At 40.7% G+C, this 22,393-nt stretch overlaps 1 protein-coding gene across 1 annotated transcript in view; it reads right to left on the bottom strand.

The window, feature by feature from the left end:
* Window positions 1-22,393, bottom strand: part of RELCH (RAB11 binding and LisH domain, coiled-coil and HEAT repeat containing) — a gene marked incomplete in the record, with an annotated part of 1,574,926 nt that overhangs the window by 1,472,700 nt on the left and 79,833 nt on the right. Inside the window, 1 exon segment of the mRNA XM_044065183.1 lies at window positions 7,014-7,103. Coding sequence (XP_043921118.1) covers window positions 7,014-7,103 — 90 coding nt within the window.

Genomic DNA, 22,393 nt, shown 5'->3' with positions numbered 1-22,393 from the left:
AATAGACAGACACACTCAAAATGCGGCTTTCAAACTGGCAGCAAAGTTGTTCCAAGAATTAGGTGTCAATACATCTCTTATGCACCTTACTCCCTGGACAAAGGACAAACATTTAACATACAGCACCTGGAAGGGTCCAAGAGTATTCTATGCTGGCTGGATGTATAGCTATCTTCAGAATACTGCAACAGTGATAAGGGAGGACATCAGCAAAATGACAGAAGACAGTGTTTCACCTGTCTACAAATGCTGTCTTCAAGGAGAGACATGGACATCAGCTCAAACCACATGGGATGCAGTTTTCCTCTCCTGTGATATAAACTGCTAGAACAAAAATAAGTTAAACCAGCATAAACTCCACCAGTTCACACTCCCCAAATTTTTACCTGCATAAAGAGGATTTAGTCTGTTCCCTGCTTGTTCAAGTTACTGCACTACAAAACTAGCTATCTACACTAAGTAAGCCCTGGGAGTATAATGATGTCCAAAGCCTGATACCACCAACCTTCCAAGGTGGCACTGGAGGCAGCAATCCATGTAAGTACCGGAATGGGATCTACTGACACATTCAGAAGAAAGGTCATTATGCCATAAACCATTTCCAAAGGTTCAGCCCAAAGAATTATGACAAGCTTAGTAGTACTGTGCTTAGTGGCAATGGACAGCCTACTGCACAAACTTGACGCAAAGACAAATAAGTTGAAGCAGAACTGATTAAACTGAAGTTGTCAAATGCCTTGCAGATTAAGAGCAAATCCTGTGCTACTCACAACCAGGTCAATTGGCTCTACAGCTCATAAGAGGGAGAAAAAAAACTACAGTTCTGTTCAGAACATATATGGACTGGACATTCTGTAAAAACAGTTAGAAATTATTGGTCCTAGTTTATAAAAATGTAAAAAAAAAAGTGTAAAAACTCTAACCAAGGGAAGGAAAACTGACACCCTGTCTTTGTGGAACATAAGATATTGGGCTTAGTCCAATCCCTGAAGACCAAATTCAAATCCCAAGGGGGGGGGGGACAGATTATCTGATGAGAGGTCTAAACAAAAAAGTTCCTCTGAGGAAAGCTTTACAGAGTTTATGAGAAGCTTGTGAGCATTCCTAGAAACCAACATAAAAAGTTAACAACTGCAGCAAGTTGCACTTGCATCCGAGTGACGCCTCCAGGTGCATCTGCAGTTACCTCCTACTCTCTAGGCGCCAAATATTGCTTGTTCATATTTGCATTAATAATTCCAAAACCATGCCCTGTACAAGGTATCAGAATATTTTATCTTGAAGCATACATGATGGCAAACACAATTGTATTGATATTTGACCTATGTCAATAAGTATTTGTTAGAATTGCAAGGTGATAACTTTATTTTTTAAAGGCTCTAGGAGTTAAAGGTGCACAATCAAAAGAGCTGTACTGGAGGGAATGAGTTAAGAAGAAAAGCTAGAACCATAATCAAATAACTTTACAAGAAGAGTATGGCTGAAAAAGGGTCAATGCTCTGAGAAGTAGCTTGTAAAACAAATGCCCTCCATTTACTACTCTAAGTCCTGCAGTTAAACTCCTTCTGGGAGCCTAATAAAAACTCTTACTACTTCCACACCACAAAGGCACAACAGTGTGCAGCATTTCATTGCTACATCAGTTCTGGCTATAAGTTGCTCCATCTGCCACATTATGCATGTGGTGCAAGAAGAGGTTAGTGTTGCTGAGTACGACTATCAAGGTTGTCTCCAGTTGTCTTCTTGACTCCAACATCAGGGGAGCTTTCAGAATAGTTACAGCCTGATGGGTCAACTGTCCCTGAAATCAAATCAATTTGTGTGTGTGTCATAGTTCACTGCTCTTGAACAGAAACTGCCTAATGCGTATGCCACTTCCCTAGTCTAGTCTATCCATTGCCCTAGACTCCTTGCTGGGCAGGGCGGGGGGATACAGGCTAAGTTGTAGAACAACTTTCTCTTGGTAGCTGCAACCACAGTGATCAAGTCAACTAAAGGGGAACTTTGCCCAGTGCTGCTTGTCCTTTGAGAGGAGGATGAAGTTATTTTATCATTGTTTTCAAGGGAGTGCTTCACAGGTATCAGATTCTTACCATGCTACATCAATCAAGTTACCAACCGGAGGATTCACCCAGGAGGTAGTAGGTGGGGCCAAACCATAAGCTTCAAAAATACCACCTAGTTTTGAGAGGGAAGGTCAATAGGCCAAGATTTCATCTGCTGCAAAAGTTCTAAAATTTCACCAAATAAGGCATCTTCAGGAGGGCACTGGGGAGGAATCTATCTCTGTCTTCAGAGTCTGTATCTGATGTTGGGGACTCAGACATGAAGTCTGTGTGCTTCCTCCTGCTTATCCACATCAGTACATCAAGGAGGTGTAACCTGAATCCTTGGAGGAGGCAACTGTTTGATCTGCACCAAACAGATATATACAAATGGATATGAATCATGGTTGAGGATAGATAAAGCAAAGAGGTTTACTATTGGAAGATCTATCCTTCTAATGTTGAAACTTGTAATTTCAAATACAAAACACTGAAAACTTACCACAAAATGATCAAATCCTGAATTTCCCTACCACTCTGGACCAGGAAACAAGTGATAAACGAAAGTTATGTAAATTGCCATAATGACAGACCCGTGTTGTCCAATTTTTGTCTGGTTCAACGGTTGGGACGTGGATCTGGTCTTTGCACCTTTAAACCGTCAGCTCCAGTGCTATGACTCCTGCCCTACTCATAACTCCCTCTGTCAGAATACTTCAGATCGAGTTTGCCTAACATAACATCAGTTTTTCTTGTACCGAGAGCCAATTAAATAGACTATATTGAATACAAAAAGGAATTCCAGGTAAAGAGGAATCTGTTGAGGCTTACATTTGCAAGACTCCTGTAGTGTTAGCATCCATTCTTCTTCAAGGTGCAGGAGGTGTCAACTTGAAGGAAAAAAGGACAGAGATTCATGTTGTCCTATTTTCATCTGGCTCAACATATCTATCGTTATGGTGAGTACATAACCTTCACATCCAATGTTGTCCATTTTTGTCTGATTCAACTGTTGGGACAGATTCCCTAGCTAACAGTTTGCCTGGGTGGCAGCAAGGGAGGATATTCCCGAGAGCAGTACAGCCAAAAGAGGTACAATATCTGGACTGCATATCCAACTTATAATCAAACACAAAGGTATGGACAGTATACCAGGTGGCATCAGCACAAATCGCCAACTGGAAAGCTGTGTTGGAAAAATGTAGAAGTTGCAACTACCCTTGATGAATTAGCTGTTTGTTCCTCGTTTAATGCTGAACCCAATTTGACAAACACATTGAGCCATCTTGAAAGAGTGACCTTAAAAACCCAAGTTCTCAGTTTAGTTTTGGATAATTCAACAAATAATTGATCCAAATTCCTGAAATTTTTAGTACTATGTAGACAGAACCAAGTTGTCTGCGAACATCAAGCAAATGCAATGTACATTCTCCCTTATTTGATAACTTTGGGAAAAAAAACAGGTAGATTGATGGGCTGGTTTATACTGGATTCAGATGCCATATTCAGAATAAAGGAGAGATTTGGTTTTACAAAACTTCGGCTTTTATGAAAAAACAGATATGGCGCTTTGATGAAAGGATCTGCAACTCTGAAATTCACTTTGCAGAAGTAACTGCCACCAAAAAGATTTCTCTTCCATGTTAAAAATTTCAAGTTTACAGAAGCTGCTGATTCAAAGGGGGTGTAAGGGCTTGGAGCATTACTGCAGTATCCAGTGGAGGAACTTGGTCCCTAATTGGGGAGTCAAAGAAGGAAAGCATCCCTAAGCCTTGGAGGCCTCTAAAAAGGCTAACCAAAAAAAAAAAACTTCTGTGAAGCTATAAGGATATGTACTATGTTGTCCAAAAACCTGGGGTCTCTGACCATCTTTAAAATTGGAGGAACCAAGTGAACCTCAGGGTTTCTGGTTCTGGGACAGGATGCCTTGATGCATGGGATAGGAGATATGGGCTGGGCTGTGGAAGGATATAGGAATTGAGACCAACTGTAAGGGAACCAGACTTGTTGAGGCCACTATAAAGCAACAAGGATTACTTTTGCCTTGCACTTTCTAGCTTTTTTGAATGAATTTTGTGATCAATGGAAAATGATTAAAGGCATAAAGGAGACCCTGGGGGACAGCTGTAGATCATAGCATCCCTCAGTGACTGACCCCCTGAAAGGATTAGAAAAAGGTAACTTCTGCATTTGTTGTTTACATTGGAAGCAAAAAAGCCACAGCAAGGTTGGCCCCAGCGGCAGATGATTCTGCTCACCACTCTGACATTAAAGGACCAATTGTGATGCACAAGAATGCTTATGCTTAACCCGTCTGCTAATACACTGGAAATCCCCGGGATATGTATTGTTAAAAGAAAGTGACGGAAAGATGTAACCCACTCCCACACACTTCACAACATAAAGGGTATGATCTGGTTCCTCCCTTCTGGTTGATATACCAGACTACTGACACAATATCCCATCTGGACTGAAATCACACCCACTGGCAGCAGTTTTGAAAAATCTGCAATGCAAATAGGACTGCTCTCATTCCCAGGACATTGTTATGAAGGTTGGACATCATTAAATAGATATCAAGTACCTGGTGCAGTCTTCCCTTCATAATGCACCGTTCACCCTAAAAGGGAAGCATCCGTGGTAACCACAGCTACTGGAGGTGGAAGACAGACTGGACTTCTTAATTCTGTGGATGTTATCCACCATCTGACACGAGTTCTACACACAGGCGTTAGTCTGACTGGGGTGCTGAGTGGCTGATAAAGTTTGGACCATTAAACTGAGAGGGTTCACTGAAGAACTCTCATATGAGATCTGGAAAGAGGGGGTCAAGGTGGTCATTGAAGCCATAAACCCTACAAGTTTTAGAATTAGTTTAGCTTTGGACCAAATTTGCTCTCGGTCAGGTTTACAGTTACTCCCAAGTTGTGAAGTAATAGGTCCCTTTGCTGGATTAACAGATCCCAAGTCGGTGCAGTTAGGAGTAAATTATCCATGTATGGTACATCTGGAACCCCCGTAGTCTGAACGAGGTTGTCACTATTACCACCTACTGCCATTCATTTTGTAAACACCTGGTGGGCTGTGGTGTGTCCAAAGGCAGCACTCTGAATTGAAAGTGACTGTCTCCCAGCCAGAAATTGAGTAATCTCTTGCATTGCTATTGCTTTACATGATAATAGGCATCCTGGATATCTCTGAGCACATCCAGTCATCTTTCCTGAGTACATGTAAAAGGAACCCCTGGACCAAGTCGGGGACTTGCTGAATCCAAGGAAAAACTGAGCAGGAGAGAAGGAGAACAGATCAGACAGGACTTTGAATCCAAAAATGTTGGTATTTTCAGCACCGGACCTAAGGAACTGCTGGGTTAGAGACTTTTTTTTTTTTTTAACTTTCTCAAGTGCCTTCCCTAGAGTCTTGCTCTCCATAGTAGACTGTTTAGAAGGAGTTTGTTTCCTTTATCTTCAGATTTACTCATGGAACCTTGCACTGGAAGAAGACACAAAAATTAAGAAACAAAAGGAACCACGTCCAAGGCTCTAGGCAGAAACTTTTAATCCAAATACATCCAAATTCACCAACTAAGCACTTTCACCATAACAAATGGCTTCTTGTTATGGTGATAATGGAAGCCATTTGTTATGGTGAAAGTGCTTAGTTGGTGAATTTGGATGTATTTGGATTAAAAGTTTCTGCCTAGAGCCTTGGACATGGTTCCTTTTGTTTCTTACTAGTTTTGTACCCAGTGGGTATTTTTCCTTTTGTGGCATTACACTTTAAAATTAACTTAGCCCTTCTACTTTGATGGGACTTGTGGCCAAAAGAAGCACAGTATTCGCAGTCGATGTCCAAATGTGCAGCACCCAAGCAGCAGACATAAAGGAAGTTGAAGTCTTATGGAGGAATCTTTTGGACACATTTAGAAGATTTTTTTAAAAATGTTATTAACCATACTGAACAGTAAAAGATGACCAAGTATGAAAAATGTCACATGCACACACAAACACACTAAGTTCCAAATGGTACTATGTTAAATACAGCAGAAGAAATGAAAGAGGAGAAAAAAAATGCTATTCTGCAACTAAGCCTAAAAACAAATCTGAATTCTAAAAGCTAAAAACTACTTTCTAATGCTATACATGTAAATATTTAAATTTAAATGGTGACTAAAGTTGCCAAAAAGACAATGGGTAGGGAAGAAAAGGTGCAAAGCTCCAGCTAAGGCTATAAGACTAATAAGATTTTAAATTTTTTTTTTTAATTTTAGAAAGACATTCTAGAACAGGGATCAGGGCCCTTGCAACCGTTTGATTCAGGTGGCAAATGAGATCTGGATTATTCTGAGAAAGGAGAGGGAATTATGGGTAGGGGGAAGTCAGAGTCCTGAATCCAAAGGTTTTTAAAGGTGCAGAGACTGGATATGATTTGGAGCAGAGTTCCAACAGTTAAATCAGACAAAAATGACAAACAACGAATCATGGGTTCTACAGGGGGATAGGCATGTCTGGGATTTTGCTACTGCCATTTTTGGGTAATCTAAGTTTCACGGTTATGTATTCGAAATTGCAGGTTTTGACACTTGAATGGTTTACTGTTGGAAGATGGAGTAATCAGAGATACTACTAATTCAGAATTTTATTTATTTATTTTTGCAAGCAATGTGGTACATTACAACACAGCACAAAAACAATTTTCTTTAGAGAAGCCCTTAGTGGCTTGCTTGTTTTGATTACAGTTTCAGTGATAATTACCAATTATTTTTTTATTACTCATTTATCTGATCAATGTAAAATATCAAGAATTGTAACTGACACAATGTAAACACAAGTAAAAATTATAATACTCACCAGTAAATACCTCTATTTCCCGTAGTGTTGTGTATTTTTGCTGCAATTTAACACTGCAGTTGTACATCTCATTTTTATTTACCAACCCTTGCAATTATGCAGTGTCCTTTCAGCTTACCTGCAACCTTTTCATCAGTTTCCCTGTTCCCATCATCGGAGTACCGTGCAAAATCTAGAGAGTCGAGAGTGCTGATGCTACCAGCTCGATCTGAAATCCAACAAATAGACACATAGTTACGCTGCTGATGCAAACTTAATGCTGCACTTCAAACCATCAGACAGAACTGAAGCACAGTAGTAAATAAAAGGACCAAGTTTAAAATGTCAGCTTTCAGGATATTTTCAAATACTTTTACATGATTTTCTGTGTAAATGATATGAGATCTTGCACATCCACATTTCTGCTTAAGCAGATGTGTAATACATATATTTATTATAAGCAGTTTTGTTATTTAAATATATTTTTTCTTTCTGTCTTATTTGTGCTCCAATATTCTACCTTATTCTACATAACCTGTATTTCTAAAATCTCCCATCAAACGAGCTATTTAATCGGCAGCTCTCTATTAGTATAACATGTGTACATATTTCTTAACTTACTGATATTTATCTTTTATAAATCTTACATAGGGTTTATTTCATTTGTGCATTTACATATTATTCATAAGCTGTTTACTCTTGTTAATTCTAGTATTACAAGCAATCTTGACTATACATAAAAAAATTCCTACTTGTTTCATTTTACTGTGCATTTTTGCCATTGTGAACTGTTGTTCTGATCTAAGCTTCACATCCTGACATTAGAATTTGAATACAGCATGTAAACACGACAACTCACAGCACACAACTGCTCATTTCCTCTGTAAGTTGCCCATTCTTCTTAATTATTTTGAACAGTTCTAATCAGTAATAAACATCTAACTTTGCTTCTTTACATTACTATGTACAGTTAGTGTGAACACTACAGCATTAGCTATTAACATTCTGTAAAATAAATTGTATGTTAGCAACAACTCAATATAAATTATTATAGCTTTTGTTTTACCAATTCTTTGCTTCTAAATACATATTTAAAACTAAGTTATTATGAGTAGATTTTTCAAATACAAGTTTGAAAAAAAAAAAAAAGAAAAAGTTAATTCATGCTTTCACAGATATTACTGACAAACTTTGACCTGGATTTTTTTCAAAACAGCTCAACCAGCAGGCAGAAGCAAGGCAAGCAAGAATCATGCATTTTCACTCAACTGGAACATTATTTTATTCTCAAGCTTTTTTACTTAATTGCTTCATAAACAAACTGTGAAAGGAATGTGTTGCACAGGAGCAAAGTAAACAAAACCACCAGCATTTTTAACACTTATCATATACAACATATCACTTAGATCTGACATTCACTTGGTTAACCCAGCAAAGCACACACTAAGCAAAGTTAAAGAAATAAAATTATCTTATACACCAATTCTACGGCTTATAACTTGATGACACTCTCAGACAGGAAGCATCTGCTTAACATTTACAAATACATTTATAAGTTTAATTAAATGAAATACAGAGTTTCACTATAAATATAGTAAACCAGTTAAACTAAAGATTTATACCCCCTTTTGGTGAAAAATGTTTTAGCTTGGAGTGTAAATACATATATACATATATTTTGAAGCTTAAATACCAATACAAAACTTTTACTTAAAATGGAGAATCTATTGTTTCCGAAAATAAAAGTCCTGGTATCAGAGAATAAAAGTGTTGCGCGTCTGGTCAGGATAAACAAACAGTTGTAGGTTTGGTTAAAGCAGCTTTATTACATACAAACACATCAGGATTGAGGCTTAGGAACTTGCATAAACTTATAAACAGACTGACTACTGCACTTATACATGTTAACACTCTGGCTGTTCCCTCAACAAAATGGCAATGCTCCCTGCAGGTGTGCTCTTTCTATATGTGCATGCACTCACTTTGAAATGTTTCTTAAAGTTACAACACGCGCTCTGTTCTACATCCTCCCTCTTTTGAGAAACAAGTCATGCACTGAAAATGGCAACATTCACTGACATGCAATTGTACAGAAATGATCCTTTGACATGCAATTACACAGAACTAATTCCTTGACATGCAATCATATAGAACTAAATACAAATAAAGCAATTATGTCCAGGTTGCTGTGTATTTTACACTAGGTCTAGAAATACGACCCGATTGTGTGACATCAAAATTAGAACTGGGTTTAGCAACAGGGACGGTCTTTAATGAATGTTCAACTTCAGAGACATCTGGGACATAATCAGGAATGGGAATAGGTACCAAGACATGTCCTTCAACAAGAACACTGCCTGGGTTTCTCTGACATCTAGAGTTTGTATCACAGGTACGATGCTACAATATCAATTCAGACACCAGATGGAGATGCCTGAGATTTCTTCTGTATTCTACATTCTCAGATTCCACTAAGTAGGATTTCGGCTCGGCACATATCCCTCTCACTTGACCAATTCGATCAAAACCTTTTGCATCCTCATTATCTCTCCTCCTTTCAACGGACGAAGAAATCTGCTAGTTTTATCATAGCTAGACTTCTGAAAGGAATGCTTTTTAAATAGTTAGGCTTTGACTGCTCTGGTGTTCTTAGTTTAGGCACCAACAAACTGCTTCTGGTTTGCTTACATAGAAGTCTCTGAGCAGGCGAGCCAAGTAAATTATCACAGGGTATAGGTCTGAGATTAAGCAAATTCAAGAAGATATCAGTAATGCCGCTCCTCAACCTCTCTAGTAATTTTTTCACATGCTGGGGTCCACACTACCTTATCTGGCCTGGCTAGCATTTACACTTTTTACTGCACGCTCAGCCAGGCAGTTTGACGGTGGGTATTCCAGACTGCTAGTAATATGGATAAAATCCCACTCTTTTGCAAATTTCTGAAATAACTGACTGGTAAGCTTGGCACCGTTGTTACAAATAACTTTGTGTGGACTACCATGGACCATGAAGTGACTTTTCAACTTAGTAATAATAGTACTGCACGTTAGGTTAGGTAGCAAATCGATCTCGAACCAGTTCGAACAAGAGTCTATCAACACTAATTCTGATTGTTCCAATGAAATATGTCAGTGGCTACTGTTGACCAAGGTAGTTCAGGAATCTGGCTTAGCTGAAGTGGCTTCTTTTTACAAATGCAGTTTAGTACTGTTGCATACTGAACAAGATGAAAGTACTTTATGTCTTTCGACAGAGAAGGCCAAAATACTACTTCTCTTGCCCTTCTTTTGGTAGCTTCAGATCCTGGGTGGCCACAATGCAAAATCTGAATGTACTCATGTTGTAAGGAAGTAGGAACAATAACTTTAGGACATTTGAAAATTATATCATTTTCCATAAACATCTCCTCTCTGTAAGGAAAATAAGGTTGCACTTCTGTTGGTACACAAGTTTGCTTTGACAGCCATCCAACATTGATGAAGTGGTAGAGCTTTTGCAAAACTAAATCAGTCGTCTTTATATGATCTCTTAGCTCATTGAGTCTTGTGGTAGAAAAATGATGCTCCTCCATGATATCAAAGTCAAAATTCTCTGCATCGAGTTTTTCTATGGGATTTCTGGGTGATCTGGATAAGGTATCAGCCAGATAAAGAAGTTTGACTTGTATTGACCATTTTGAAGTTGTATTTCTGTAATCTTAGAATCATGCTTTATAGTCTTGCTGGAGCTGTATGCATTAGCTTCTTTAAGCTAGTGACTAGAGGTTGATGATCAGTCTCGATCTGGATGGCTCGGCCATAAACATAATCATGGAACTTCAAACATACGAACACAATTGCCAAAAGTTCCTTCTCAATCTGAGCATACTGCATCTCAGTTTGGGTAAGAGTTCTAGACACATAGGCTACTGGTCTGCCCTCTTGAGGAATAAATGAACCAAGATTGAACTTTGAAGCATCACAGGAAATAATTACTGGTTTGTGGACATCACAGTATCTCAGCGTAGGTGGACTGGCAATTTTCTGTTTAAGGTCATCAAATGCTCTCTGGTGTTGTTCCAACCATGACAAGGCAACATTTTTGCATGTCATCTCTCTTAAAGGCACTGATAATTCATCAAGATCTGGTATAAACTTGCCCAAATAGTTAACCATACCAAGGAAACGCTGTAAAGCTTGGATATTGTCTGGAGCTAGCATCTCAAGAATGGCAGTTTGTTTAGAAGGGTCTGGTCGTAAGCCTGTACTGGTAAATAAATGACTTATAGAAGTAACTTCTGATAGCCTGAAATTACATTTCAGAGGCTTGAGCTTTAAATTCACATCATGTGCTCTTGTCCTGAACCTTCCAGAGGTTTCTGTCATGCTCTGCTTCACCATTACCTATTACAGCAAACGGATAACCTGAAAAAATTTGCCTAGCTTGTCTTCGAAAATATCATACTCTGAGAAAATAGCATTGGTGAAACTGGCAGGTGCCCTTGACTCCCAATGCTAGACAGCAGTCAGCCTTTGTGACTCCTTTTGGCTTGTATGAGTTCACAAAGATGCCCTTTGGGATGAAGAAAGTCACAATGACTTTCCAGAGGCTGGTAGATAATATCCTAGCAGGAGCAGGTGGGTTTGCCCTTGCTTACCTAGATGATATTGCCATCTACAGCCATTCCTGGCCAGAGCACCTTCAGCATGTCAGGGAGGTGCTGGGCAGACTACAGAGGGCATGGTTGACCATTAAGCCGAGCAAATGTCAGGTGGGTATGGCAGAGGTCTCCTACCTAGGACAAAGAGTGGGGAGTGGTAAGATAAGGCCAGAACATGCCAAAGTGGAAGCCATTCAGGCATGGCCTGCACCTGTTACTAAAAAGCAGGTGAGGGCATTTTTAGGGACAGCAGGGTACTACTGAAAGTTCGTTCCCAGTTATAGTACCATAGCTGCTCCCCTCACAGACCTGACAAAGAAGAACAGGCCAGATAAGTTAATGTGGACCCCAGCATGTGAACAGGCATTCCAGAAGCTTAAAGAAGCTTTGGGAGGAGCCCCAGTCCAGATTACAGCAAAGAATGTGCTGTGCAGGTGGATGCTTCAAACCATGGGGTGGGGGCTGTACTTAGCCAGATTTCTTCAGAAGGGGAAGTACACCCAGTGGTTTATCTCCGTCGTAGGCTCCAACCTAGGGAGGAATGTTATGCAGCTGTAGAAAAAGAATGTCTAGCCATAGTGTAGGCACTGCAGAAACTCCAGCCTTACCTGTATGGAAGGAAATTCATTGTTATGACAGGTCACAACCCCCTAACATGGTTAAACAGAGCCAGCCAGCAAAATGCCAAGTTGCTAAGATCCCAGGGTTGCAAGCATATGATATGTCAGCGCACCACTGCAGTGGAAGTAGTAATGCCAATGCAGATGGGCTCTCAAGACAGTGAATGGGGTTAGGTACACTCAGATAGACCTAACCCTCCCAAGTGGCATTTCTCAAGGGTCACTTGGAAAACTAGCTTGAGTTCTCCCGAGGGGTTGAAGACTGGTAGAAATGTGAAGGCTGCCAGCCTAGCCAAATAGAATTTTAATAGTACTATCATTTGTAAATATCAATGTAAGATACAGGCTGGTTTTCTTAAATGAAAGAAAGTACAGTTGTGTACACTTACCATAAATGTAGATGTTCGAGTGTATTCACTGTTGCAGTCATTACATTTGGGTTATCCTGCTGGCAGGTTGCCCTCAAGTCGGCCTGAATTCCAAAGTCCTGGGTCCTGCGACGGTTGCTGTCGCCTCTTCCCTGACGTCAGGTCATCAGGGGCATAAAAGATGCAGCCGATGCTATTTTATTCAGTTTTTCTTGCCCCAGATGTCAGGTGCCCCCAAAAAGGTAGGCTAAAATTATGTAAATAAAACATACATGCACCAAAATAAGCTTTACATTCATCTATAAGCAAATACACCACCTAGGTTGTATAGATTAGAGAAGTAAAGTTAAGTTCCAGCAAAAATAAGGGGGATGACGGGTGGGTAACCTGGACTGCAACAGTGAATACACTCGAACATCTACATTTATGGTTAAGTGCACACAACTGTACTGTGTTCTTCGTGTTTCACTGTTGCAGTCATTACATTTGGGTTGAGTCCCAAAGCTATGGTTGGGGGGCTGGAGCTAAACAGCATTAGGAGCGGCTATGAGGCCCTGCAGAACTGCAGTGGCAAAGCCTGCCCTGGATTTAGACTAAAGAGGCAGACTGTAATGTTTTGTAAAGGTATGCACTGAACTCCAAGTAGCAGCCTCTAAAATGTCTTTGGTTGGTACTCCCCTTAGAAAGGCTGCAGAAGTGGCTGCAGCTCTGGCTGAATGTGGCCTAATGCCCTTAGGCACTGGTTTGCCATGCTGTGAGTAGCAGAAACTAATGCAGTGACCTATCCACTTTGAAATATAGTCTGCTTGGAGATGGCCTTTCCTTGTGGTGCTGCAGCATATGCCACTAGTAATTGTTCTGTCTTCTGAAAACTTTAGTTTTGTCCAGGTAGAATCTAAGTTGCCGGTGTACGTCCAAAGAATGCAGAATTTTCTCCCCCTTGTTCTGTGTATTTGGATAAAAAGTTGGCAAATGAATAGTTTGGTTAAGGGCTACACTGGATACCACCTTAGGCATAAATGTAGGGTTTGTTCTCAGAGAGACCCTGTCTGGATAAAAAATGATAAAAGGTTCCGCAGCCATAAGAGCCTGTAGCTCTGAAACTTGTCTTGCAGAAGTTATTGCTAGGAGCAGTGTGGTTTTCCAAGATAAGAACTTTATATCTGCAGTAGCAGCTGGCTCAAAAGGAGGTAAGGTGAGTTTTTCCAAGACATAATTGAGGTCCCATGCAGGTATTGGCGTTCTCCTTGGAGGCCTTAAGTTTTTGGCTCCTCTGAGATGCTGCCTTAATAAAGGATGGGAAAAGAGTGGTGGCTCTGTATTGTAATGAGCCGAAATGGCAGAGGCATGGATTTTAATTGATGAAAAAGATAGGCCTTTGTCCAGCATCTCAGTTAAGTATTGCAAAATCTGAGGAATATTTGGGACAACTGTATCAGTTCCTTGAGCATGGTTCCAAGCACAAAATCTCTTCCATTTCCCAGCATAGGATTTTCTAGCACTAGGCCTTCTGGCTTCTAAAATGACATCCATCACAGCTTTACTGAGAGATGTGGTTTGTATGGCTACATTATCCACCATGCTGCCAGGTTTAGGGTCCTGAGTTGGCTGCGCAGAATCTGATTGTTTTGCTGGGACAGTAGATGAGGTTTTTGAGGTAAGGTCCACGCTGGGCATTGGGACAAGTTCCTTAAGATCGGATACCTGTACTGGCGTGGCCAGTCTGGGGCAATCAAAATCATTTTTGGTTTCTCCTGCCTGACCTTTAGGAGTACCTTGGGGAGGAAAGGCATATACTGATAGGTTTGTCCAGTTGAAAGATAAGGCGTCCACTTTCCAAGCTTGTCTGTGATAAGTCCTTGTGCAGAATCTTTTTAGTTGATTGTTTTGAGGGCAGGCAAATAGATCTATGTCCAGGCGTTCCCATTTCTTTGTTATCATGCTGAAGACTTGTGGACCCAGGTGCCACTCGTGGGGATCCATGAGGTTTCTGCTTAGTTCGTCTGCCAGAGTATTTTCCTTTCCTGGCAGGAATTGTGCCTGCAGATGAACTTGGTAAGTCAATGCTGTGTCCCATAAAGCCATGGCTCGTCTGCACAGGGGATAAGAATGAGTGCCCCCCTGCTTATGTACCAAATGACCGTGGTGTTGTCTGGCTTTATCAGTACTTGTCCCAGATGAAGTACGCCCTTGAAGGCTGTCAGGGCATTTTGAACAGCTAGCATATCTTTTTGATAGATATGTAGATGTTTTTGGTTTGTGGACCAGGTGCCCAGAATGCCTCTTCCTGCCATGTGTGCCCCCCAGGCATAATCTGAAGCATCCGTCGTTAGGCTCTGCCTGGCTGGGGGTATTGAGAATGGCTGTCCCTTGTTTTGGTGACAAGCCTTTGTCCACCATCGAAACTCCTGTTGCAGGCAGGGAATTAGAGTAATCATTCTTTCCAGACTGTGGCAATGTTGTGTCCAGACACTTTTTAGGTACCAATGAATTTTCCTCATATGCAGTCTTGCATATGGAATTAGTAAGATGCAGGATGCCATGAAGCCCAAAGCCTGCAGAATTTTTCTTGCAGATAACTGGACTTTTGTTGCCATTTCCTTGAAATGGGTAGTCAGTTGCCTTTGTCTGGAGTGAGATAAGCCATCTGGGCAGTTGGATTTAAGCTTGCACCCAGGAATATTATCTCTTGAGAGGGTACTAGTTTTGATTTCTTTTTGTTGACTGTGAAGACCCTGGGCACAGTAGATAAGCCAAAGGGCAGTGCAGAGACTTGGTAATGCTTTGACCCAGCCTTGAATCTGAGGTATCTTCTGCATGACTGTCTGATTGGGACATGCAGGTATGCCTCTTTTAGGTCTAAAGTTACGAGCCAAGCCTTGCTGCCCAGCATGGGCAGAAGCTGCTGTAAGGTCAACATCCTGAATTTTGGTATATCCAAGAAAGTGTTTAGAATAGATAGGTCCAGTATTGGTCTCCATGCTTTGTCCTTTCTGGGTACCAAGAACAGTAGAGTTAAATCCTTGTCCCTGCTCTTGCTGTGGCACTTGTTGAATAGCCCTCATGTCCATGAGAGCTGTGACTTGTTTTTGAGCCTCTGCCCATTGATTTTTTGGCAGGTCTGGCCAACCGTTTCTCCTTGGCAGGGTATGGAAATGAAACTTGTAGCCTTGTGACACTATGTCTAGAACCAATTTTTCCTGGGTTATAATGTGCCAATTTTTAGAATAAAGTGCTAGATTTCCCCCTAAGGGTGCTGCCATAAGATAGGTGCTTGGTGCAGGCAGGGGGAAGTCATTGGGACTGTTTCCTATATGATTGTGCCTCGTCTTCTCCGCCTTTGGAGGTAGAAGCACTCCACTGCTGAGACCTGTAGGATCCTTGCGGCTGTGATCTGCCTCCAGGGCGTTTGGATCTGCCCCTTTGAAGTCTGTCTGAGACTGGAAAGGACCAATTCTTTGTAGGCCAGTGTCTGCTAAATCTAGATGGCTGAACCTGTAAGAAATCCTTGACCGTTTGCATAGATTTAGCTTTGTCCTCCATTTTAACACCTCTTCTGCCTTAACACCAAACAAGGTATCATGTTGTAAAGGAGCATCTAATAATTTTGCTTTAACATGGTCAGGCAGATTTTGTTCCTTTAACCAAGCATGCCTCCTAATGACAGAACCCGTAACAGCAGCCCTGCAGGAGGCCTCCAGAGAATCAAACCCACATTGCAAAGTATGTTTTCCAACTTGTTCAGCTGCATGCAATAAATCCTGCATTTCTTTGTTTTCTGCACATTCAGAATTTGCCATCATTTTCTGTTTAAGCAGTGTCATGATATATTGCTGATATTTGAGCATATGAAACTGGCAATTTAAGGCCCTCATAGCCAAAGTAGCAGATGTATAAATATTTTTTCCCCATCTATTCAGTGCCCTGGAATCCCTGTCAGAGGGGGTAGGGTTTTTGCAGTAGAAGCCTTGACCCCTTTTGGAGGCTGAGAAATAGTTTATGGGTCTGCAGTAGGGTTTTTGAAAAGGAATTTATGAGAGTCAGGGACCCTGTAGTATCTGTCTGGCTTAACAGGAGCTGGAGGTAAAAAGAGTCAGGGGGTCAGACTAGACTCCGAGAACACATCATCTACACTGTCCAACACAGGCGGAATAGCTAGAGGCCTGTGGTGATGTAGTAAAAGGAAGTCTCTGAGCCTTTTCTTAGAATCTGAAAAATCTTGGCACTCCCAGTGGAAGTGCTCCCTCATGGTATGCAAGGTTTCCCCAAAAGAGTAGTCCTCAGGAGGAGAAGCTGAAGGAATTGATTCTTCAGCATCAAAATCCTCATAGGGGGAAGAGGATATTCTTGATCAGAAGAGGAATCAGAAGAAATGGAAACCTGATCTGAAGATTCATAGTCTGTCTCTTGCCTAGGCCTCTTATCAGGAGGGGGATGGGAACCCCTGATCAAGGTAATTAAGTCTTCGGCCATTTTGAGCATCTGTTTTTTGGGCATGGAGGCCTGTCTTTGTGGCTGGAGAGCTTGTTTCTTTGTCTTTAAAGGGGTTTTAGTCTTTGAAGTCTGTTTAATATATAATTGTTTAGGTCTGAATACACCCTCAGAAGCAGATGCCTGTTCAGCGGCTCCGGACCCATCTGAGGGAATAATCTCCGAGGCTCCAATACTTTGAGTTTCCAGCGGCCTGGCCGATTCAATGTGGGAGTCCGTAGCAGCCTGCGACTCTAAAATAGCGTGCGTCAGGGGCTGTGAAAGCACCTCACTGAGAACTTACTTAGGAGAAGCTTCGTTGTCAGTTTTGGACCTCGGTTGCCTATCTTTTTCTTTGCGTTTTTTGTGAACTCCGGTAGTCGGATGGCTATCCGACGACATTGTATAATTAAATCTTCGCCCAAAATAGCTTAATGCAAAACTGTACCTATGCTTAATAGTGCGTTGCTTAAATCTAGCACAAAACCGACAACTAGCAACGTCGTGGTCAGGGCCTAGGCAAGGAATACAGTAAGAATGCAAGTCCTTACGAGGTATTTGCTTCCCACAAGAAATACAATTATTAACTTTTTCTGAGATCGGTCTTGGAGCAAGAAAAAAGTTTCCCCAATGGGGTACTTAGCTTTTAATGAAGACTTCGGATCTGAAACTCTAACACGAAAATGTCAGGAGTCTGCTGACCGGCACTTGCGAACTGCTTCTGTTTCGGGTATTTCACATCTGTTCGTTGAAATTAAAATTATGTCTTGTATGTCCTTTGATCTCCAGAGCTCGGAGCCATTTGGTCTGGGCTAGCATATTATTTCTATTGTTTTAACTTAAGGAATAATTACTGGAGTGTAGATGTGAACTATCTTTTATTGTTGTACCTTCCTGAACGGGTGTTAGCTTGCTAAATAATGTAGCCGGTTGACCTGGGAACCCCAGGCTAAGTGTCAAAAATGATGTAATGTGTATAATGGGAAACCCAAGTGTGAAAAGTGATGTAATCTGGGAGGGCCCAGCAGAAATGTTTGTTAGTGATTTTAAAAACTATTGCTCAGAGAGAGACGCTAAGCATTTTTGTCTGACTATCCAACTCACAGCACTGCCTGTTGCTCTATGTAAGTTATTTTAGAAGTGTATTTTCTTGTAGCAATAGCTAGGAACTAGAAAGTTTACACCAAGTATTCTTCTGTGATGTCAGATTTGTACTACTGATTTATTTTAAGTATTTCTGTGTGATCTCTGAACTTTTGACTAACTGTAATAGAAAGTATTGTCTGGTGGTTTTAATTATTTATTATTAAACATTTTAAAACCTTTTAACTGTGGCTGGTTTGTGTAGAGATGAGTTAAGCTCTAAGAGTACACTGCATGTATATAAGGATCCCGTGCCAAGTCACTCTAATAAGCCTTGAGACTGTTTAGTCACATCTACCAATTGGATAATAACATTGCACAGTAATAACTGGACACCCTTTTAAGGGCCTTTGAGTAGCTAATAAATATTAGCTAGGTGGTGACAGTAATTACTACCGTATAGTCTGGGTAAAAGGGGCACAACTGGAGAACCTGTGCCAGCCTTCCCCAGAAGTGTCTGTGTGGCTGTATAAACTTATCTCCAAGTGTGTGTCAGCTACTTGGGCAGGGACACGAAGCACTGTTTGGACAGAGCGGGTGTTTGAGATTTTAGCTTGCCCAGCTAGGCTGAGATCTGGACCCTATAGCTGTGCCAGTGGGGAGCCTTATTGGGGACCTGGGGAGCAAGGGAGCGACCAGCCCCGGACTGACTGTGATCTCTGTGTGCTCTTAGGGGAAACTGCACTTTACTGTGTGTATTTGTTATCCTTTCCTCATATATATGAGACGTCTGGTGTTGGTGGTAAGGATCGAGGCTCCTTGATTGCTGGGCCAGGGCACGGGTGTCACAAGCAGTACTTAGCCTTCGGTTTGAATCTCTTCACAACAAGCTTCTCACAACTGGACAAATTAAGTTGCTCACCAGCTCTTTCTCTAGCAAATGTTTCTGCTGACATAACAATGCACTTTGAACCAGTGTCTACTTTGAGCTATGTGGGTTTACCATTATTCAGGGCAGTACAAAACACTTCATTCTTTGCCAGCAAATCTACTGCATTAACCTTTTCACCAACCATTGATACACCATCTACAAAGAAAGTAGAGTTGCAGCTTTCTGTGTCATCAACTTGCTTTTTTGAGTAATGTTTCTTAATAAATGAATGAGGCTTGCTTGATTTACAAAACTTTTGAAAGTGGTTCCATTTTTTTTTACAGATGTGGCATTGCTGACCAAATACTAAGCACTTTTCTCTTTTAGATTCACGATTGGCACCACAATTACAACAGTTAACAGTAAGACTTGACTTGGGTTTTGCTAACTCATCCTTGTGCTGCAGTGAACATGTTCGTTTTACTGAGCTAGTCTTGGAACTTAGACAGCATGTAGCACGTGGCTAGCAGAAACAGGCCTAAGCACTTGGCAGCTGCAGCCCATCTATGTTTGCTCCAGAAGCTGTTGAAACCATGCTCATCACTTCCAAGCATATTTGTGGGCTTTTCCAGGAATTCAGCTCACTCTGTCTCGAGGTTTATACTCCATTTCTTTAGTATTAAGAATTTTGTTTTTGTTAACAAAAGTGGATGGCTCTTCCAAAATGTGTCAAATATTTACCTCCATCAGAAAGAAACAATATGGTCTTTGCAGGAAACACCAATATGGCTTTAATATCGTTCTTTTAAGCTCTTTAATCAGTGGTAAGCAGGATTTTATTTTACTCATTACTTTACTGGAATAATCAATGTCAAATTTAACTACAAGTTCACCTATTTTAATAGGTGGGCTGGATCATGTTGCTTTTAATATTTGATCATTTTCTAAGCTTGACATGAAAAGAACTATAACTGTGTGGTGAGTTTTCCTTCTTCAAAGTTGCTCTCAGGGATCTATGGGCCCCTTTCAATTCCAAAAGTTTGAGGTAGATTTAATGTTTTATGTAGCCAGTTTATTAAGAAGTTTATTATACTGTGCACCTCATATTTTTCAGGTATACCATAAATCATAATGTTAATTTGTCTTGGTCTATTTTCTAAATCATCAACTTTATCTAGGAGTCAAGTTATTTTCTTTTAAAAGAAATTCAGTCTGACACTCACCTTCAGGTTTTTCTCCCTTCATGATCATTTAACGCATCTTCAATACTGCTAAATTTGTGCACTTTGTTGTTTCATAAGAATTTCTTAAATGTTCCATCTTCCTTCTGGACCCTTCTTTGAAACTTTCTATTTTGGCACCCATTTTGTTCATTTTAACTAATACATCTTGTATTATTGTCTGGATGCGTTTTTATGACACAAAAACCCAGAGTACCATTTCTTGAGTGGCTCATATTGAAGTCTCTTCGCTTTTAACCAAGCAGTTGAAATTCTGACAGGAAAATTACAGATTTTGGAGATCTTGAAGCTATAAATATATTTTCCTATGACTATTATTGAATAAAACTAGCTAACAAATATCTCCAAATTTGAATTTTCTGACTATATTTTCTGTCAGAGAAAAAAGTTTTCAGTCACAGAGCTTTCCCCAGTTGCTGCTCTCCATTAGCCATCTTGGCCATGCCCATCATGCTAACAACCTCAAATCAATCTCATCAGCTGGTGCAAATGATGAAAAGGTTAGCTTCTCTTACACAAAGTTAAGATTCAACGGAGGAGACACCAGTTTTCTTGGAGATCTCTTATGCAAACCCTTTTCAAAAACATTCTCACACAGGAATGCATTGAAAGAGGAGGATCTATAAGCAGACATGCTGAAATGGCTGATAAACGAACCTTGATGAAGGAGTAAGAAAGGCCCAAGGATAGTAATTCACACAAATATTGTTAAACCAGAGAAACACTAGCCCTGCATGGATACTAGTTATGTTGCTGGCACTAACCAGCAAACCTTTTCCATTTGCCAATATAGGATTTTCTAGTATCGTGCATTCTTGTCTCCATTAGTACCTGCTGCACATCCTTGGTAAACATTTCCCTAAAATGTATCAAACCCATCATCCAAGCAGTCAGTTGAAGTTGATTGGGGTTGGGGTGTATAAAACACCCCTGTTCTTGTTAGAGTAGATCCAGTCTGTGAGAGCTTGTGGTAACTTGCCTTTGGTCATTTCCAAAACAAGGGAGAATCACTGCTGTCTAAGCAAGAAGGGAGTCACCACAATGATCTTGGGGTATTCCCTCTGAATATTCAAAACCCTAGATTTCAGTGAAAAGGGTGAAGAACACAAAAAGATTCCTATCCACTAAATGGAAAACGCATCTCATCTTTCACACTTTCTTGCATGGAGTCCTGGAGCAGAATTTTGCCATGTGATAGCGTCTCTGAACAAAGAGGTCAACTTGAGGAACTCCCCACAGATCGATCAACTTTTGTAACTAGATCAAAGGGTCTTCTATTTGTGAGGGTCTCCCTTTGTCCTGCTCAGCTTGCCTGCCACACAGCTTTGTTCTGATGGGATATAGGATACCTGCAGAGTGAAAATGTACTGTAAAGCTATATACCACGCTAACATGACTAGTTCCTCCTGGCTTGATGATGTACCACATTACTGTGGTATCATCTGTAACAACTTGAAAAGGTCCAAGGTACCAAAGATCATTCAGAAAGTTTAGTACTTTGATCAGGGCAGACATCTGTTATATATTTATGTCTTTTTGTCTGTCCTTGGTAGTGTTCCTTGCACTTATATTCCTCCTGAAACTACACCCTAAGAAAATTCTGAGGAGTCTGTGATGACTGACTGCTTTGGAACACGGAGGGAGAAGGGGAGACCTGAATTTAAAAATATCTGTTGTCTCCACCACTTGACTTCTCTTCTGACACACCCCAGCATGGGGATTTAAAAAGACAAAGGGTGTTGTACTGGGAGCAGAGAGATTTCAGATACCACTGTGTCTCTCTCATACTGAGTCTTGCCAGGGGTATAATGAGAATCATAAAAGCCATGAGAGCCAAAATCCTGAGGTATTCCCTCGCACTGACAGAAGTCTGAGAGGAAAACCCTAAAACAGAGATACAGATCTATTTTTATTTCCGGTGGAAGAAAAGCTATTTGAACTGAGCAGTCTAGCAGACACTCCAGGAACACAATCCTGTGTGATGGGAGTCAAAACTTACTTTTGAATGTACTCTTGGAATCCAAGATTATACAAGAGATCTCTCGTCCAAGTGAGAGATTCTTGAAACTTTCAAAAAAACTCTGTAAAGACAAGCAAGTTGCCTAAATGTGGATAATCTGTAGCCTGCAGCCTGCATTGAGCTAAACTGGAGTTGGACACTTTGTGAACACACTTGGTTCACTGGATAGTCCAGTGGGCAAGGCAGAGAACTGCTTATTTATTTAT

This window comes from Protopterus annectens, chromosome 3.part0 (genome assembly GCF_019279795.1).
Source record: "Protopterus annectens isolate FY-2018-M chromosome 3.part0, PAN1.0, whole genome shotgun sequence".
NCBI lineage: Eukaryota > Metazoa > Chordata > Ceratodontiformes > Protopteridae > Protopterus > Protopterus annectens.
Note: the sequence above shows the minus strand (reverse complement) of the source record. Positions and strands in the feature narration are given on the sequence as shown.